The sequence below is a fragment of the Sinocyclocheilus grahami genome, unplaced genomic scaffold (assembly GCF_001515645.1).
Source record: "Sinocyclocheilus grahami isolate Dianchi unplaced genomic scaffold, SAMN03320097.WGS_v1.1 scaffold1290.1, whole genome shotgun sequence".
NCBI lineage: Eukaryota > Metazoa > Chordata > Actinopteri > Cypriniformes > Cyprinidae > Sinocyclocheilus > Sinocyclocheilus grahami.
In genome coordinates this window covers 258,064-278,196 of record NW_015506469.1, presented here as the reverse complement: position 1 = coordinate 278,196, position 20,133 = coordinate 258,064, and the positions used below count along the sequence as shown (strand labels likewise).

At 38.7% G+C, this 20,133-nt stretch overlaps 1 protein-coding gene across 7 annotated transcripts in view; it reads right to left on the bottom strand.

Annotated features, from left to right (window-relative positions):
- LOC107568897 (plakophilin-4-like) overlaps positions 1–20,133 on the bottom strand; it is a 113,865-nt gene that overhangs the window by 26,054 nt on the left and 67,678 nt on the right. For 6 of the 7 annotated variants that reach the window (XM_016254889.1, XM_016254892.1, XM_016254891.1 and 3 more), the window contains 6 exons: positions 14,477–14,511; positions 12,747–12,961; positions 7,439–7,889; positions 5,422–5,613; positions 4,016–4,214; positions 3,700–3,832 (listed from right to left, as the gene is read on the bottom strand). In XM_016254889.1, the coding sequence (XP_016110375.1) occupies positions 3,700–3,832; positions 4,016–4,214; positions 5,422–5,613; positions 7,439–7,889; positions 12,747–12,961; positions 14,477–14,511 (1,225 nt within the window). The remainder of the gene's footprint in view (positions 1–3,699; positions 3,833–4,015; positions 4,215–5,421; positions 5,614–7,438; positions 7,890–12,746; positions 12,962–14,476; positions 14,512–20,133) is intronic. The other variant, XM_016254893.1, reaches the window with a different exon arrangement.

Below are 20,133 nucleotides of genomic sequence, written 5' to 3'. Positions count from 1 at the left end.
CGCCAATGACTGACTTTACTCGTGATCTGACTGCATGAACCTAACCGTGACTGTTCGAAACTAATACATGTACCGTTACACCCCTACTTTCTCTACATTACAGAGAAAGCACTGACAAGCTGAAAAAAAGATCTAAGGCCAGTCTGTTTTCTTTCAAGCAGTCATTTGCACTGTTTGCTTCAACTAAATCAAACAATAAAATAAATAAATAAATAAATTGACAGTAGTCTTGATAAATAATCTTGGTTAACTTGTATATATATTTTTTGAGCAAAATACAGTTTTTCACATTTGCTAAGACACTAAACCCCACTCTCTGAACCAAATTCTTTTGGTTTCTGCAAAACCTTAAACAAGTTCAGGTAGTAAGACACTGTTTGAAAATCTCATGCATAGAATTTTTGGCAAAACTCTAAACACATTCTTACTCACTAAAACACAATTTGCACTGTGATGAACTAGTGATGCAAAACCCTAAACACAAGAAAGCAAAAGTTAAGCACAACTGCAACACAGCTGTCATCATTTACACACAATGATTCAACATTTTTCACACTTGTTTCTAAATATATGATCAGATGCACAAAATATTAGTTAGTTCAAAGTGCACAGATGGCATGGGTGCATCCATCAATCTGAGAGGTATGGAAGAGTGTGTATACGAGGTGGAGGAAGATGAGGACGAGGAAGAGCAAGACCAAGAACAGTCATTTCAGATTAGAGCTACTGTGATAGAGCATGTTCTTGTGCATGGAATGACAATGAGGGCAGCAGGACAAAGAGTTCAAACTAATTTGAGCAGATTCTCTGTGGCCACCATAATCAGGACTTTCAGATAATATATTTTTTTTTACTCTGCATTTTGGTCATTTCAATATATTTTTGTGTATATATTTGACTACCACATTAGGGTGGAAGAACTGGCCTGTGGTGACATAGACATGCTTTCTGGTCGAGGCTGGATCCGCCACGCCAGAGGGTACACAAACTTGTACAAACTTCAGACTTCCAGGTTAAAAACAAATATTTTAGTCAAAAACAGAATCTAACCTTTGGCCTCAGATGACACATAAACCTGTCAAATACGCAGACTCACTCTACCTAAGACTATCTCACTGCCTAGAGAACAACAGTGAGATCAATTCAAAACACTGTTATAAAAACCTTTTGGGAATCAGGAATAATTACAGTATGCTATTGTAGTCTACTACAGTATGTAACATAAATAGAGGGGTGGAGATATAGTGAAATTCAGCAATAAGCTCTAAGAAAAGATCATTATCATTACACTACTGTAAAGTGATCTTACAGTAGGTGAAAAGCACTAGAAAATATTTTGAATAGTTCAAAAGAGTTCAAATAACAAAGAATTGAATATGAACAATACTGTATACCAGTGGTTCTCAAACCTCTCCATGAAGTACACCCAGCACTGCACATTTTGTATGTCGCCATATATCGGACACACCCACTTCAGGTCTTGCAGTCTCCACTAATGAGCTGATGAGTTGAATCAAGTGTGATAGATGAGGGAGACATACAAAATGTGCAGGGCTGGGGGTACTTCAGGACAGGTTTGAGAACCACTGCTGTATACTGTCAATTACTGTAAAGTAAAAAATAAATAAATAAACACAGCATCCTCTGCCATACTACGACAGCCTCTTAGTCTTCTGACAAAAGACTTTCTCTAGCTCCCCTAGACAGTCGTTTATCATAGGTTGTGGCATCATGCTCCGGTGGTGGGGGAGGAAGGCGATCACCTACGTTACATCAATGAACATCCAGGGTAAATGTCACTCCTGAATTAAACAGTTACGAGTTTGGGGTGTACAACATGTGCTACAGTATTTACTGTACATAGAACAGTGAAAGTTCTCTCATCTACAGTACTGCTACTGTGTCCTGGAGTTATATTGTAAGTGTGAGTAGAATAGAGACCCTGTAGATGAGCCTTAGGCCAGCTTCCCCATGCTCATTCCATGCACAAGAACATGGTCAACTATAGTGCTTGTATTATTTCATCAGGAACAAATGTCCTTTGACCCCGTCGCCTTCATTTTTCTTTTCCCTTCCTTTTCCCCTCCTCTTTCTTTTTGTCTCCCACCACTAGGATTCATTATTCAAAGCACATAATCACCTGTGACCCTATTTCTATTACCCCGAGATTCTGACTGCGTCATCAGTTTTGGTACTTAATGTTTACAAATAGATAAATGTGTGCTATTTGAGTTCCTTTTGTGATACTTGAGTTAATTACATTGTGTATTTGTGTTTTCTGAATGAGAACACGGTCAAACCTGTGCAAAATGAGGGCATTTTTGTGTAGAGCTTGCAGAAAAGTTTAAGCAAATTGGAATGAAATGTGTGTCTGTTTTGAGAACTGAATGAATTGTTTGGAAAATTGGGCCAAATTAATCAGTTATAGTGTGTTAGCAATTGAGAAAAACTATGTATTTATTTATGTATTAATTAATTTTTTCCCTTTTTGAGAGTAACATGTTTTTCCACATATTCACTTAAGTTTGATTTCTTTTGTTTGTTTGTGTGTGTGTGTGTGTTTAATTGGAAAATGTTTATTATATACAATTAACCTTTTTTTGGCAACACTTTAGAATAGGGAACACTATTAAGAGATTTCCCTGAACAAACTCCTAATTTGCTGCTTATTAATAGTTAGTAAGGTAGTTGTTAAGTTGAGGTACGGGGTGGATTAAAGGATCTAAAATAATGAGGGCATTTTTGTGTAGAGCTTGCAGAAAAGTTTAAGCAAATTGGAATGAAATGTGTGTCTGTTTTGAGAACTGAATGAATTGTTTGGAAAATTGGGCCAAATTAATCAGTTATAGTGTGTTAGCAATTGAGAAAAACTATGTATTTATTTATGTATTCATTAATTTTTTCCCTTTTTGAGAGTAACATGTTTTTCCACATATTCACTTAAGTTTGATTTCTTTTGTTTGTTTGTGTGTGTGTGTGTGTGTTTAATTGGAAAATGTTTATTATATACAATTAACCTTTTTTTGGCAACACTTTAGAATAGGGAACACTATTAAGAGATTTCCCTGAACAAACTCCTAATTTGCTGCTTATTAATAGTTAGTAAGGTAGTTGTTAAGTTGAGGTACGGGGTGGATTAAAGGATCTAAAATATGAGCAGAATAAGGCATTAATATGTACTTTATAAGTACTAATAAAAAGCCAATATGCTAGTTATATGCTTGTTAATAAGCAACTAATTAGAGCAGCACTATGTAACTTTTTCGGTGTTCAAAATGTGTATAATGAGCGAGTACATCATGAATTCATCTTCCAAACCGCGTTTTTGTCTTATTCCGAATCACTACGGTACACTTATAATAAAGTACTTATATTTGGACTATTGTAGCCTGGTCGGGTGTGTATACTATTGACTAATGTGTGTATGATTTGAAAGCTTTGTTTGTACAGGTGAAATGGTTTTGAAGCGAGTGTTTGATTTTGCCCAAAGAGTCCGGGGCTCTGTGAATTTAGTTTGAAGGTTTGGATTTGTGTTTAAGGTTTTGAGAAAATGAGTAATGGTTTCGAGTAATGCGTTTTAGCAATTCAGAAAAAACTGTAATAGTCACAAACCATTTAACCATTTCTTAATTTATTTAAAATGGGCAGAATCGTCCCTCCATATACCTCATGTCTCATAGAAAATGGAACATTGTTTACCTCGGTCTTGACGTGGTTGTCTCTGTAGCACAGGTGTTGCAGGTATGCTGCTGCATTAGCCTGCACAGATGGAAACTGATGCTGTAGCATGCGGATGACCTCCGGCAGGTCAGGGTCACGCCATGCAAACTCCCTACAAAAACACACATTAACACAATGACAACATTCACATGAAGCCAGCTTACTGATTATAACACAAACACACACACACACACACACACAGCAGTAACAGGGGGTGTTAATGTGAAAGCAGCAAGTGTTGATCCAGAACTGTGTAAAACTAGTTCTACTAATTAACATCAGTACTGTCATCTACCTTGGGTCCTTCTGCATGCTTTCTACCGAAGGGGAGCGTGTGGCATCATCATCCATGGGCTGGCGTGAGTAGCTGGGATCAGGGGACCAGTAAGGGGTAGATTGGTATGCTTCTGTGTATATGGAGTTTAAAGCATAGTTATTTCTTTGGTACATCATGTTACTGCGCTGACTGGAGCTCCGCTGCAGGTTACTCATACCTGAAACACAGCAACCACAGCACACCTTAATTAGAAGCTTTGGTAACACTTTATTTTAAGGTGTCCTTGTAACACATGTTACATGTACTTACTATTATAATAACAATTAATTATACATAATACATATACATAATTACATGCAAGTTACCCTAATCCTATCCCTAAGTAATCCGAACCCATTAGTAAGTACATGTAGTTAATTAATATTACTCAGTACTTAAATGTATAACTACACTGTAACACCTTAAAATAAAGTGTAACCGGAGCTTTAATTTTAGTTTTAAACCTTGGATTCTTTGGCTTAAAGAGACGTTCCAGGCTGAATCAAAATCAAGCTCTATAAATCAGTCTCTATCAAACAGTGTCTGTTGCCGTCTTTACAAAATAAATGTTAATTTTGTAGCCCAATAATCCTTGACCAACTGCTTTTGAAGAACATATTCTTCAAATTATCTTCATAAACTATGTAACATTTGAAAGCTGCAAACCTTATGGTTCGACCCTTAAGCCTGAGAAATCATTGTTTCTTGTCTCAACGCAATCGAATAGTCTCCAGCCAAGGTTTTTTTTTTCCCCCCAAAAGTTATTAGCATAAACATGAGTGTAACTTGGAGCTGTTGGTGGCGCTAAAGGGTTTGATTTTTATATCTTTTTTTTGCTCTGGGTTTGCTTTTTTTCACAACTTGAATAATTTTGTAAGTCTAACTATCGAGATTCTAAGTAAGTGGAGACAGGGAAGTCTTGCCTGGTCCAATATGGTGTATGGTGTTGAAGTATCACAGGAAAAAAGTGGGCTATGAGACATCTATGGTTTGAGAAACCTATTTCAGGTTTTGAGGTCTATACTAATGAGATACTCAGTATAAATCATCAATGATTAAAGTGAGAAACAAAGTGTACCGTGTATGGAAGTGCGGGTTGAGAACTAATGCTTTCACAAAATGTGCCATTTTGGGAGTACCAGTAGATACTTTCATAATTGGAATACTTTCTGTAAAATGAACTACAATTTTAAGCAAATTTAAGTGATGAAGTGGACTACAGTATGGACTATTTGCAACATTTTAAATAAACATTATATATATAATAATATATAAAATTACTTCCATTACATGTTATACACAATTGTTTTTTAAATAATTTATTTTAATACAATTTAAATGAAAAAAAAATTTAAATTATTTCACAAGTTTCAGTAGGTGCGTACCAAAGGATGATCTGTAGAGCGCACTCTGTGGGCTGTGCTTCAGGTCTGAAGCTGTTTGGCTGAGGCTGTGGTAAAGGGGTCCCTGCAAGGTCCGGCCCTCATAAATAGGCCCAATATGGCGGTCAGGGGAAGTGGCTGACCTCAGATCAGCACCTATCTGACTGTGTTGACTAGAGTAAGATGTTCGCACACCTGATGATGACAAAACAATACAAACAAATAGTTACAGAGAGACCACCACTCACTTATTAAAGTCTGGTTCCTGTAAAGGATACAAAGGAAAGAAAATTCTGTCATCATTTCACAGGGGGGGGATTCGCAAATATATTTTATATCATAAGACATTTTGGAATGACATGAGGATGAATAAATGACAACATTTTTATTTTTGATCCCCATCCCTTTAACCCAGGGCATTTTTCTCCACTGTATTTAATCAAATTGACATAAGAAAAAATGAAAAAGTCCTGGTTTTAAATGGCCGTCTGGCGGACTACATTTCTTTTTCTAAGCAAAACAAAAACTCAGCTGTTATAACTAAACTGCTATAGCAACATACACAACTTTCACGTCCATCTTATCAACAGATAAACTTTACTCTCTTATTGTGGATATTTCAGCAAAGGTAACATTTTAATTTTGTCTGCTGTTGTAATGGAGTAACAACAGAGCACTCGACACCGCCAGTGCAGGCAGAGTGTCTTGATGGACACACATGACTAATCTAAAATCTAAAAAGGCACCACATTATATTGGTCACACAACACTTACAGTAGCACAAACTAAGGAATTTCACCTTGACAATAGGGCTGGGCAATATGTCAAAAATATCTTATTGATAATCGCCTTTAAAAATATCGCAATATCCGATAATATCGTCTACCTAAGCCCCACCTTCACCACGCCCCACCCCTGCCGAGACAACATTGCCGACATGCACCATAAACACACACCATGTTCAGTGCGGTCTTAATTATTGCCACAAAGTTTGGTTTTACTTTTCTTAGTTTGTGCTTTAAACTAACAGAAAACATTAGCTTTGGTGTTGCTAATAATTTCCACTCTGTTCTTATCAAATTTGTGTTTGAAATTAATTTAGTTTTGTGAGAACTGTTGAGGAAAAATAATAGAACCCAATTTTAAGTTCATCATAACAACTACAGTATCTATTTCTCTTCTTGCAGTTGAATCTTTTGAAATCACAATAAATGTGCATACAGAAATCGAGAAGCAGATTCGAAATGTAATTTTATAACAAGTAATTTGATTCCTGACCTTATGTATCTGATCTGATTTATCGAAATTGGAATAGCTTTTCGATTCCAATTTCGATTCCATTTTAATTCTTGCATGCAAAAAGACCTGTATGGTGACTATGTAACATTTTTTTGCAGCTTACTAGGTTTATCATTTGTCATTTTATAATTTTTCCCCAATAATGTCGATAATCGTCTGTTACCTGACTGTTGACATCGACATCGCAATACTTACGAGACATCGTCGATATATGATAATATCGTCATATCGCCCAGCCCTACTTGACAAAATAAAAAACTATCAAGAAATGTGTATTTTTGGAACAAACTTAATATGTAAACTGGAGGGAGGACTCTCATTCTTGCAGATGAAGATGAAGCACTCGGGTCTCAAACATAAAGTATGCAAAAGATGTACTAAGAACATCCTGCCAAGAAGTTTTACCAGCCCCAATCCAATCAGCATAATCATATCACTGTGATACGTCATGAAGATAAAGTCTTCATGACGATTTATGATCACTAACAAAATTTATGATCACTAACAATAGCCACAACTTCAAAGGCCTGATCAGGAGCAAAATAGGCATACAGTATATGTAAACAGGGACTCTTAAAATTGTGTTCCTAAAATGTTAGCCACATGGCCAGGAAAGATAGTTACTTGTTTTTTCCTAGAAAATGTATGATCATTCACACTCGAGGGTTGACTATAGGAGTAATAAAGGAATAGGAGAACAAAGCACTTCCTGTTTTCTTACCTGTTAAGCTGTCTGGTCGTGGGTCTATCTGCTCGTAGACCTCATAGCTGTGTGTAATGTATGGATTAGATACGTCATGCAGAAACGTTCTCGACATCATCGACCCATAATGCTGTGGTACTGCGGTCATCCCTGGCCTGACTGGTGACCCCGATCCGGCCTGCTTGTCTTCTCTCACAGAGCCTACACCTCCACAATAGGGTGACGTGGTGCGGCTGGCACCGCTCGAGCGGGAGGAGCCCATTCTACGCAGGGCGGCAGGAGAGCTCTTCTGTGGGACTCCAGAGAGGGAGGTGCTTGTGAAAGGCAACCCATAGGAGCTTCCAATGGCCCGAAGGGACCCTCGAGACGGAGAGATGTTGCTTCCATACAGCGACTGAGCACGAGCGGGCATTGAAACAACTCGTCGCATAGCACGACCTGGTTTAGCCCCATCCATCATTCCCGACACCTACAAGAGGACGCAAACATCCTTAACTGCATCTCAACATAGACAGTTATGATTAAGCTGCCATGATGTTCAAATAAAAAAAAAAGATCTGCTGATATAACATTAATCTTCTCAGAAAAGTAAAAAGTGCATATAACTCTATATAAAAAAAACAAAAAACAAAACTGTTTATACTTGATCTGACTCAACAGATTTACTTTCCTGTCCTGTTACTGGTCTAATGTAAATTAGTTTAGCTGACTGGAATTAAAACCAAGTTTTGCTGGTGTAATTGAAACTTTTTTTAAAATTTCAAATCAAATGCCAATTTTGCATTTTTGTTCAAGCCACGTGAGCACTGATGTCATCAAAGTTCCCTTTCATAGGTTCACTTCTACACTGTGTCGCTGACGCTATGGGAAACACGTGTGATGACTGGCTGAAGCCCTGATACCATTACAGCAATTCATTGGCCAATGGTGCTTTGTCACATGTGTCTCGGTGTGCTCATGCTATCTCTCGGTTTCTTCCTTCAGGAACCGATTTATCTGTTTGCCCATCGGAAAGTGTTTCTCGTGTTCTCAGCTGTCTATTTTAGATCAGTTACTACTTCTCTGAAGCGGACACAATAGGTTTCTGAAAATGTGTTGATCCATGTAGCAGACTCATCATGAGAGGAGGTACTCATGACAGGTGTGTGCCATGCCTGGACATTCACGCTCAAGCAATGCTTAATGGCCTTATCACCATTGCGTCTGAAAGTGTTGCACTCCAGGCTCACTTTCTTTCTGAAGAAAGAAAAGTTTCTATACCTATGGGAGATTTTTGATTATTGGGAGGTATTGGAGATTATTTTGATAATCGATTAATCTAACAATTATTACAATGATTAATCAATATGCTTTAATCAATTATTTTGCAGCTTTTGCAGTTTGTTAAAATATATACATATTCATATACATAAATCTGCTTTATAGCAGAAAATCAAGTTTTTCATGTTTAATACAGTAATACTGCTTGCTTTAAAGCAGCCATTTGCATAAAGTGTGTGTGACGAGTGGGGCGAGGCAGAGAGTTGTGGAAACGGAGCGAGGCCGGTGGAGTAAATGAGCAACACCTGAGCCACTAACCGGTCTCGACTAGGCTTGGGTATCGATTGGGTTTTTTACGATACCAGTGCCAAATCAATACTTTTAAAACGGTACCGGTGCCTAAACCGATACTTCTAAAAAAAAAAAAAAAAAAAAGAGCCACAAAAATAACAAACAAAAAAAACTAAACATGGATAACATTAAAGAACATTAAAAATATTTAAAATAAATATACATAGCATTCACATGCTCCTCGGATGCTCTCATTTCCACAGTTGTGCTTCCCTTACTCTAAGGCTAATAAATGTATTTCACGATCTGGGTCATTATTTAATACAAAACATTATTTAATACACCACTAATAACCACACATAATGTTTCTACTTGTTTGTTTCTAAATGTTTCAAAATGAGTGAATTGACAATGCTGTCTGTCACTGTCTTTAATCAGTTCTGTGAATGACTGTATGGTATGCCACATGCACTGTAATATGTTTTATAATAAATATTAAAATTTCAAATGAAAATACCAACATGATCGTTTTATAAAGTAGCCTATACGTTCATATAAGGGCTAGATTTTCGCTGGAGGAAACAGCTGTGGTGTGATGAGGGGTGAACGCAGCGAAACCGTTACTGTAGATGGTAAACTGATTGCTCCCTCGCGACCTTTTGTAAACTGTATTTATGACAAAGAACTGCACAGATACAGATATTAGAACAATATATCGATAAACACACAGCTTGTGTCCTCTATTTCTGTTTGAGTCTGCTCGCGCTGCGTCTGCGCGGTCTGCAAAGTGCAAAGCTTTTCGGTACACAACCCTAGTCTCGAGTCCCACGGAGGAGCTCCGGAAGGATAAAAGGAGGAGTGACGACAGTGAAGGCAAGAGAGGACCAGGCCTGGACTATTTATGTTGTTGTTGTTTTGTTATGTTTTATGCGACGGTCGTCTGTGAGGGGCTGCCGCTTTTACTTTTGTTTTCTGTTTGTTTATTTGATTATTAAAGTTATGTTTAAATGTTTGCCGGTTCCCCCCGCCTCCTTCCCGATCTAGGAACTTTGTTACAGTGTGTTATATAAATAAACATGACATGACTTCCCGATTACAGAGCTTGTGCAAACATCCACATCGCTCTGATCAGATGCTTTCTTAACTGCTGTTTTCCCACACAGTAATTTTTAATGTGTTTACTTTGCTACTGAGAGGAAAGTGCACAGCACATATCTACACATTCATCTAAACGCCGCTCTCAGCAGCATCTGCATGTTCAATAACAGTAAACTGCTGCTTGCATATATCCAGCTGCTTTTTACTCCTACTGAAAATAACTTTGCCGTGAGTATACTGTGGCCTGTCCACATGACAGCATTTTTTGTTTGTAGTTTTGTAAAGCTTTCCCACACTCTACTGCTTCGTCTTTGTACATCTCATAAGCGTGTCTTCTTCTATTGAACTGTAGCCAGGAAGGCAGTATTACAGTCACATAGCAAGTGACTATTTCGATGAAGTAAAAATTCAAAAATTGTCAAAATTGACCAAAGATCACCAGAGGGTTAGGTAATAAAGTGGAAAAAGTGCAAAACGCTTCATTTTGACAGACTGGTTTTAATTTTTAATGTGTTTACTTTGCTACTGAGAGGAAAGTGCACAGCACATATCTACACATTCATCTAAACGCCGCTCTCAGCAGCATCTGCATGTTCAATAACAGTAAACTGCTGCTTGCATATATCCAGCTGCTTTTTACTCCTACTGAAAATAACTTTGCCGTGAGTATACTGTGGCCTGTCCACATGACAGCATTTTTTGTTTGTAGTTTTGTAAAGCTTTCCCACACTCTACTGCTTCGTCTTTGTACATCTCATAAGCGTGTCTTCTTCTATTGAACTGTAGCCAGGAAGGCAGAATTACAGTCACATAGCAAGTGACTATTTCGATTAAGTAAAAAACAATGTAATTTTCTTTCTGTCAAAATTGACCAAAGATCACCAGAGGGTTAGGTAATAAAGTGGAAAAAGTGCAAAACGCTTCATTTTGACAGACTGGTTTTTAAAAAAAAGATGATTTTAGACTAATAATTAAATTCTAAAGCTTATTGTATGTTTTTTGTATGTGACCACTTATATGTCAGAAGATCAAGGAAATTTATGACCCCTTTAATATATATATTTTTTTACTTTAATCAAACTCATATCTCAGTCCATTCAAACAAAAAGCAAAACCAAAAAGAAATTTTTTTTTTTTTGTATATAATTATTTTAAAATGTCAAATAAAGCACATTTGTCCCCAAAATTCTCATCACGGTAAAGTAGGGCTGAGCGATATATTAAAAAAAAATGATATCTTAATATTGTCAATTTTTACGATATATATCTCTCGATATGTTTGCATTTGCTTTTAAATAATAAAAAAAACATGAATTTCTTTTGCCCCCATTAAAAAAAACAAACAAAAACAATTTAGATAGAAGTTATTGTTACAAAGTAAATACAAAATGTTTAGTGCAAATTTAAGCAATTGAAAAAAATCTAGACCAAGTGATCACTTACTGCTTTATATTAAATGAACACATGTATATGTAATTGAAGTAGCGCAAAACAAGTACAGAATGTGCATTGTCAACTTTTTTGGTGCATGCAATACACAATTTACACTATGCAACTGGGGGAAATAATTAAACTAATTAAACTTAGTTTTTAGCTAAGAACACATGTCTGTCAACTGTCTCTGGTTTAAGAGAAGCTCTGTGGCATGAAACTATGTTCCCACTGGCACTGGAAAGCTAGTTGCTGGAACACATATGTATATATATATATATATATATATATATATATAAAATTCTGAAAGCTATATATATATATATATATAAATTAATTAATTAATTAATACCAAAGACTTATGCACTCTGTCTATATAACGAAAACTGGTAAAACAAATTAAAATTATTATAACAGTGAAATTCCTAATAGTAATTCCAAATTACCATAGCCTATGTTTCTCTATTCAAACAACAGTGGTTGAGTGAGTGCATTTATTCAGCGATTACAACCGCAAACAATACAGTCGAGATCTCATGACAGAACAAGGACTGGTTGAGTGACTTTCATTTAGATAAACGCTAAACTCCAAAAATGTAAATGTATGCTTGTAACAGCGAAGCTCTGATTCGGGGATTTGAACTCTTGATATCTGGCAACCGCACTCATGAAAGCTCGTGTAGTAGAGGCGTTTAGAACAATCCGCAATAACATGTTTCCTTTTTTGGACGTTCGGTGCGTTCTTTTGGGAAAGTATGCTTGAATTTGAAATATTCAATATTCACAATATTTTCAAATTTTACATCGTCGTCAAAATTATTTTTATTTTCAAATTAAAATAATTTTTTGCGATATTATCTCTAATATTCAATATATCGCCCAGCCCTACGGTAAAGCAAAACAATTAATGTAATATTTGAAGTATTTATACATTATGGTAATGTCTGGTTTTTATAATACAATATTACAGTAATAAAAAATCGAATCGAGTATCACAACTGAGAATAATACGAATCATACACACAAAAAACTAAGACACATCATGGTAGTGAGAAGTTAGGATGTAGGGGTAGATGTGCATAACTGTCATGAAAAATGAACAAATATTAAAAATAATAATAATAATAATAATAATAAATGCTTCAGGAGACATGCATCATTTTCTTATTGTACTTTTTATTTTGGGGTGAAACATGACCCACACATGTTTTTCCAAGACATTTAGCTATTATGAAGTGAGATCTACCTGAAGCTCAGGTGTTCGGTGGTATCCTGCTGCCTGGCCCTCTGCCCTGGAGCCCCTCTGCAGCGTGGAGCTTCCTCCTGAAGCAGGTAACGAGTTTTGCAGTCTCTGCTGACATTCGCCCTGTGGCTGACCGCTGTAGTAGCTGACAGCATCCTGATACCCACTATCAGTGTAAGAGTTCATCTGGGTAGAACTGTGAGAGTTCCCCACAGACCCTGAGATGGCAGTAAAGTGCAGGTTAGACACCTCATGATAAAATTCTGAAATATTACTTTTAGGGTGCCTTTACACTAGAGGTTAAATAAGTTACCAATCATATGAAATTAGTATTAATAAATTAATTTGTACTACAGAGGTGGCACAGAAGAACACAAAAGTGGCTTGTAGGTACATTTTCAGACGTTTAATGAGGCTCAGAGGTGGCATGACTGCAATTAATTCATCAATTCATGTGGAGATTAATGTTTTAAATATACAATTTTTAATACAGAAATATGATTCAGATAACTGAAATAAGCTAAAAAATTTAACTAAATCCGCAAGCAGGTGGCGGCAAGTCACTGATTTTATCACTGAATCATTCATTCAGTTGATTCATTCGAATGACTGAATCATTCAGGAATGAAGCCAGTGACTGTCTTTTGGCGCTTTTCCACTGCGTGGTACGACTCGGCTCGGTACGGCTCAGTACGGTACGGCACGGCTCGGTTTGTGTTTCCACTGCAGTTCAGTATCGCTTTAGAATGGGCGGGATTATTCACGTCGTTATAGTTGCGCCGCCTCTACTGCTACGACTCCTAAAAAACGTTTTCATTCGGCGTCGCCCCATCAAGCTCTCGCTGGATCCGCTCCTCTGCTATCAACGAGAGGAACGTCTGTACTTTCTCAACAGGGGGAACAGACACTTTTTGGTTGTTAACAAAAGGTGCGCTCGTTCAAAACAGTTGCGTTCGATCCTTCGCTGGCTGTGCTGATTTAAATCTAGCGGGTCTTTTGTGTTTGTGTCGCAAGTTCAGTGACGCAGGTAGTGACGATTCTCTCCGGCCAATCTGTGATCAGCAGAGTTTACACGTCACGTTTTGGTAACGGTACGGTACGCTTGGAACCCCAACCGAGGTGGTACTAAAAAAAGCACCAGGTACTGTACCCAGTGGAAAACCCCCCTCTAGAGGTGAAATAAAACAATTCACTGGACTGCTTCACTTCACACAGAGTTTGTTGTGACGTGACAATGCTTTGTACATAAGGAGAGGATCTAAAATTTGGCAGTGAAAAGCTAAGCTATGTGTATGTACAGCATGAGTTATTAAATAGTCATGGCACTACATACAGTCAATTACATACAGTCACAAATCAACCTACAAATAATTATTTGGGAATTTGATTAAAACTAAGAACTGCATGTTTGAAGACAGAGAATATCTTAATTTGCTATTTTGAATAAAATGACAAATTATACTTTGTGCAGCTCCAGTATGTTTTGGTTTTCAGGGTTGAAGGCGATCCAGGCTAATCATGTGTGCGTTTTTGTTTATTTAAGGGAGTGACGACCACAATTTTTCAGGACTCTCAACCATATTTTTGGCAAACGCCTGCTGTATAAATAGAACTGTACTGCTCTGCTCTTTACTGAGGTATGAAAGCAGTCATCAATTAATTCATGATTAAATCACATTGGGGATCCCCCTTGGTTAAAACTGGGTTTATTCATTCCCTCAATGATTCCATACCTGCAGATCTCCAGGGAAGAGACATCTCAGAGGAGCTAAAAAAGGAACAAACAGAAAATAAGTTAATGTTTCGGTCACATAAAATCACTGCCAAAGCTGTGGAATGGGATTTGAGAGCCAAGCTGGAGGAGAATAACAAAATCTGTGTCTGTTTGTCAGTCAAAGCTTTCACATGACTTTTTAATATTGTTTTCAAAATGTTCATATGACAGTCATTTTCCATCCTTCGATGGTAGAAAGTCATACAAATTTAGTGTAACATGAGGATGAGTAAATGACATTTAACAAGTCATAATGTAACAACAAAATTAATCATATCAATAACTGAGCAGTACATCTAAACCAGCATACTGCGGAGGAGTGAGAGACACTTCACCTACTCAATTTTAAGTGTTTCACATTATCACTCCACCCTGAGATATGTACAGTATGTGTAAATCCACCAAAGCACAGGGAGCAGTGCTGGTCAAAAGTATAAACACCCCCACAGTTAGGGACGGTTAGGTCCGCTCTAGGCCTATATTCAATGTATATATTTGTCACATAATCCTTGCCGTAACAAGTACCTTCACAGCAGTGTGTGCATCAATTCTGCAGCAAGTGTGCAGACTAGTGGCCTAATCTGAATACAAAAACAGCATTTAAAACGGAATAGAAAAGTGCAAGATTTCTGCTGGTCAAAAGTAAAAATCCCCTCACACAGGGACAGTTAGGTCTAATCATAGGGCTGTGTGCCATATATTGATACGGTCAGATACTCCTTGCTGATATGAATCTAAACAGTTTTACTTATTCTGCAGCATATGCCTAGACTGTTGGACCACACATAATTTAAATACAAAAACAACATTTAAAATGGAATTGAAGTCAAGATTTCTGAAATTACTGAATGAATGAATTACTGATAAATAATATAGGCTACAACAAGGTTTATTCCAGCACACAAGCAAACAGGCCTGATATCAAGACATCCCCAATCAGGGGCCGGTTGCATAAAGTCTTAAAGTTAGTCATGTCATTTTTCTACCAGACTGGTCATAACTTTTTAAAATCAGTTACAAAAAGACTGACTGCTCTAATTTGAATGGAAAAGTAAGACTGGTTACCCCTTGGCTAACTGCCAGTTGGTAGAAATAGTTCTTAACACAGTCTTAACATAGTGACTATGCAACTGGCCCCAGAGCTTCACACTTGCACAATAGGGGAATTTTCTGCTTAGTGTTATAAATTTTCCCCAACCTAGAAACCATGCACACAATTTGTCTCCACTGTGGAAAAATAATGCTGGTTATCTAAAAACACTGGTAAGCTTGGAGTTTAGCCATCCCCAGTGCGATATTCTGTTCACAGAAAAGTGTAATACAGCAAGTCAGTGTTCATTCGCAAGGCTGGTTGTGCTATTTTCTGCTTCTAAAACTAAAACCATCGACTGTAATGTCTGTGATTGTGGTTCCCTAATAAATGAACTTGCATAACAACTGTTCTGCATAAGAAGTTTCTGGGCTTTTGATAGTACAAGCTCTTATGTTTTAATAGGAAAACGTTTAATAGGAAAATCTGGAAATGTTGAAATAGTATATTACTATTTCAGCTTTTTTATAGAGAAGTTTATTTATTTGAGCAGTTTTTATAATTATAAACTATGTAATTCTCTGTGTAACTTAGACTGCCCAAAATCTGATGTCTGGTGCTAACAAACAAAATCTGGCCAAAAAAAGTTGTTTGCTTCCAAGAATGTAACAATGTGTTGTGCTTCACTTAACATCCACCAGGTGGCACATGGAACAACATACTGTAGCTCAACACACAGTAACTGGGCAAAATCAGACTGTTCTTGGCCACTTCAGTTTCACAATGGTCTTGAATCTATCTTTAAATATGCCTAGGCTTACAGATTACATAATATGTTTAACATTGAATAACCATCATTCTCTGGCAGAATCTGAAAATTTGTTAACTGCAATTATTGTGAGAACAAAAAATTCACAATAAAATATGAAAAACAATTTACATCGGAAAATCCATTTACACGTCACTGCAAGAGTGTAATGCAGTGCATCATTATTTTATGTGTTTTGTAAACATAATACATAGCTCTCTGCAGGTATTGACAACATACTGTTTGCAAAAATATTACTCAATTACAATGGCAAGAGTGATGCAACAGTTGCATTTTTACTTCATGCATATGTGTGCAATCACAGTTATTTAAAGGGGTCATATGATGCTGCTAAAAAGAACATTATTAATGCAATGCGTTTATGCGGTTTAAGGTAAAAAAAAAAAAAACACATTTTCTACATAATGTACATTGTTTCTCCTCTATGCCCCGCCTTTCTGAAACGCGTCGATTTTTACAAAGCTCATCGGTCTGAAAATCGAGGTGTGCTCTGATTGGCCAGCTATCCAGTGCATTGTGATTGGCCGAATACCTCAAGCGTGTGACAAAAATGTTACGCCCCTTACCATACTGTGTTTCCATCATACAGTCTATGGTTTCCATGTGTCCGGCGCGACGAGACAAAACCAATAAAACCCATTACAAACGAGGCATTTGTTGCATCCAGTGGGGACATATTTACTGATTGTAATGACTTATACTTTGTTTTTTACGCTTTGCGTTGCGTAAACATAAAACCATGTCTGCATTTGTGATCGGAGAAATGACAAACAATAAGCACTACTCTACCCTGCTCAAACTCGCGTTTGAATTGTCTGTGGCAAATTCTTTAAATATAAAAAACGTACTTACAGGCTGCGAGTCCGAAGCGCTAGACTGTCCTTGCAAAGTAGGAACTGCCCCACTTTATAGAAACATTATGTCCTCTTTTGGAAGGCAAAACAAAGTAGTTTCGTTTTCACAACAAAACACACAGCGGCTTGAGTGAGCGGCGCCTGGCGGATTCGACAAAGGAGGCTTGCGGCAACTACATGTGACGACCCCGGGCTGGACTCTGCTTCATCCACAGTGAAAGCCGATCCAGCGATTGACAGCGCGAAGTTGATGTTTTTCCTCAGTGACCAGCACGGATCAGCTCTAGGCATGACGAAGCGGATATCGTCCTCTTTTGGAAGGCCAAACAAAGTAGTTTCACTTTCACAATGAAGCACAGCGCCTTCACGACATGGCGGCGGCGGCGGCAACAATACTACAGCGAGAATAAAAGTTATGCCTTCTTTCTATGCAAATCTTCCCACACAGTGACGTAGATATGTGGGGGCGTGTTTAAACGAGGCGTTTTAGGAGGGCATGGACAAGTCTTAAATTTATAAAGAATATCTCTTTGGATTTGAGACTTTAGTCTTTGCAACTTTACAGAACTTCTTTATGCACAAAGAGCTTGTAACACTCCAAAGAGAAAGGAAAAATTTAAATCGAATCATATGACCTCTTTAAGTAAATATTTAAACAATGTCTTTTCAAGTGAGTTTTTAGGGCTTTAAATTACATTTACTTACTATTTTAATTGCAGATACCTTACAATACTGAGATGGTTATACAGATGAACAAGTTTGTGTCAATCATTCTTATAAAGTTAACGGTAGTTATCTAACAACAATGTAATAAAAATATAACGACAAGGTTACAGTTGTTACAGCATTTTGATCAAACATTTGTTTCCCTGATTTATTTAATGAATGCAATTTAAAATATATATATTTTTAACTAATTCTACCTCCGCTCACATACTCTGCCTTCAGGTGGCAAAGCTCATTTTTAGTGTTGTAGCTGCCACTCTGATCCACCTTTGTGGCTACGGCCCTGCTTTGATGTGGTGTGACAGGCGCCACAGCTCACTAGAGAAATGAACACTGAGTATTTATAGCTGTATAATATACCAATATAGCTGGAGTGCCCACAAGTTCCTGTGTTTTCTCGTTTTTGCCTTGCCTGTGTTTTAATCCCTGGACTGTGTATCTGGTTTTTGATTGTTTGCTGCCTGCCCTGACCCTTGCCTGTTTGTGGATTACTCTTTTGTCTCATCCGGGATTGTACCCGTTTGCTGGTTTTTGACCCTGCCTGTTTTGATCACTCTTTTGAATAAAGCTCGCATTTGTATCCTCAACTCCGTTGTCACGCTTCCCACGTTACAGAATACTCTGCCACACCCGGATCCAGCAAGCTTTATTTAACGACCAGCAAAAATATGAATTCAGCAGCACAAATTATATGCCTTCGTCAGGGAGATCGGCCCATCGAAGACTACGTGAGGGAATTTGTTGAGCTGGTACACCTGACTAGTATAGACAAGGAATGCCTGATGATATTTTTTTGTGGGGGGCTATCTGAACCGCTCAGCTCACTTATGCCTTTGCATGATCCTCACTGGACACTGGAGTTTTCCATAGATCTGGCACTGCAACTGAGTGGCTCTGCATTTACTGTGGGTGTTGTGGAGGAACAACACAGAACTCCTGCAGTATCTCCCACTCCAGAGTCTCTTCCCAAGATGGCTATCAGCCCAGAGTCTCTGCTCAAGATGGCCGCCGTTCCAGAGTCTCTTCACGTCATGTCGACCATGCCCAGTGTCTTAAGGTCAGTCCCAAGGCGTCCGAGACTTGCATCCAGTGTGGAGGATCCACCGCTGATGTCAGTGCGAGCAGCAGACATCCCAAGGGCCTCAGAACGAGTCATCACAGACTGTTGCCCTAGGCTCAGTGCTCCCTGTAATGGCGGTCGCCATCCTGTGTGTTTGGGCTACTCACTGCTCTGTTACTCCTCCTTAGCCCGCTCCAGTCCACGAGTCCATGCCAGAGTCTGCTCCAGCCCTTGAATACGCTCCAGTGCATGCGTCTGCTCCAACACCTCCCGAGGTGGCGGCTTCTGCTGCAGAACCTCCTGAGGCGGCGCCGTCTGTCCTTTGAACTTTCTGCCGGTACAGCAGCGGCAAAAAGGCCGCCTGTGATCTCTCTGATTGTCGTGTCACGGCCAAGGAGGCCGTAAGTGAAATCTCGGCCTGTCCTGTTACCCCAAAGGGGCTGCCTGTGAACCCTCTGACTGTTCTGTTATGGTCAAGGAGGCCATTGATGAACTCTTTGCTTGTCCTGTTACGGCCTCTGTTAACCCCTCTGTGCTCTTTGTTCCAGTTCTGCCTGATCCGCCTTGGTGGTTTCCTGCGCCATCAGCTCCATTGAAGTGGTCTTCAGCCCCAGCAGCTCCACCCTGGTGCTCATCTGCTCCGCAGTGGGGATCTTTGATTCCATCTTCTCTGCTGTGGTGGTCTTCAGCTCCACTCTGGTGGTCTTCAGCTCTGCCTGCTCCGCTTTGGTGGTCTTCAGCTCCACCATGGTGGTCCTTTGCTCTGCCTGCTCCACCCTGGTGCTCTTCAGCGCCGCCTACTCCACCCTGGCTTCCTGCTTCGCCGGCTCCTCCTTCGCCGGCTCCTCTTTGGCTCTCTGCTCCATCGGCTCTGCCTCAGTCCCGTTCCTCCCTGTCCTCATGGACCTGACCCTCCATCCCTCCCCCTGTTCTGCCTCTGCTCCACCTCCCTCCTAGACTTTGGTCTGTTCCTGTTAAGGAGCGTCTGGAAGCCTCTCCATTTATGGGGGGACTCCATTTCCCATAATCCTTTGCCTGGACTCGTCATCAGTTCGCAGCGGTCACATATTAGGAGGACTATAAAGGTTGCACTTATCCACACACACATTGCTGAGTT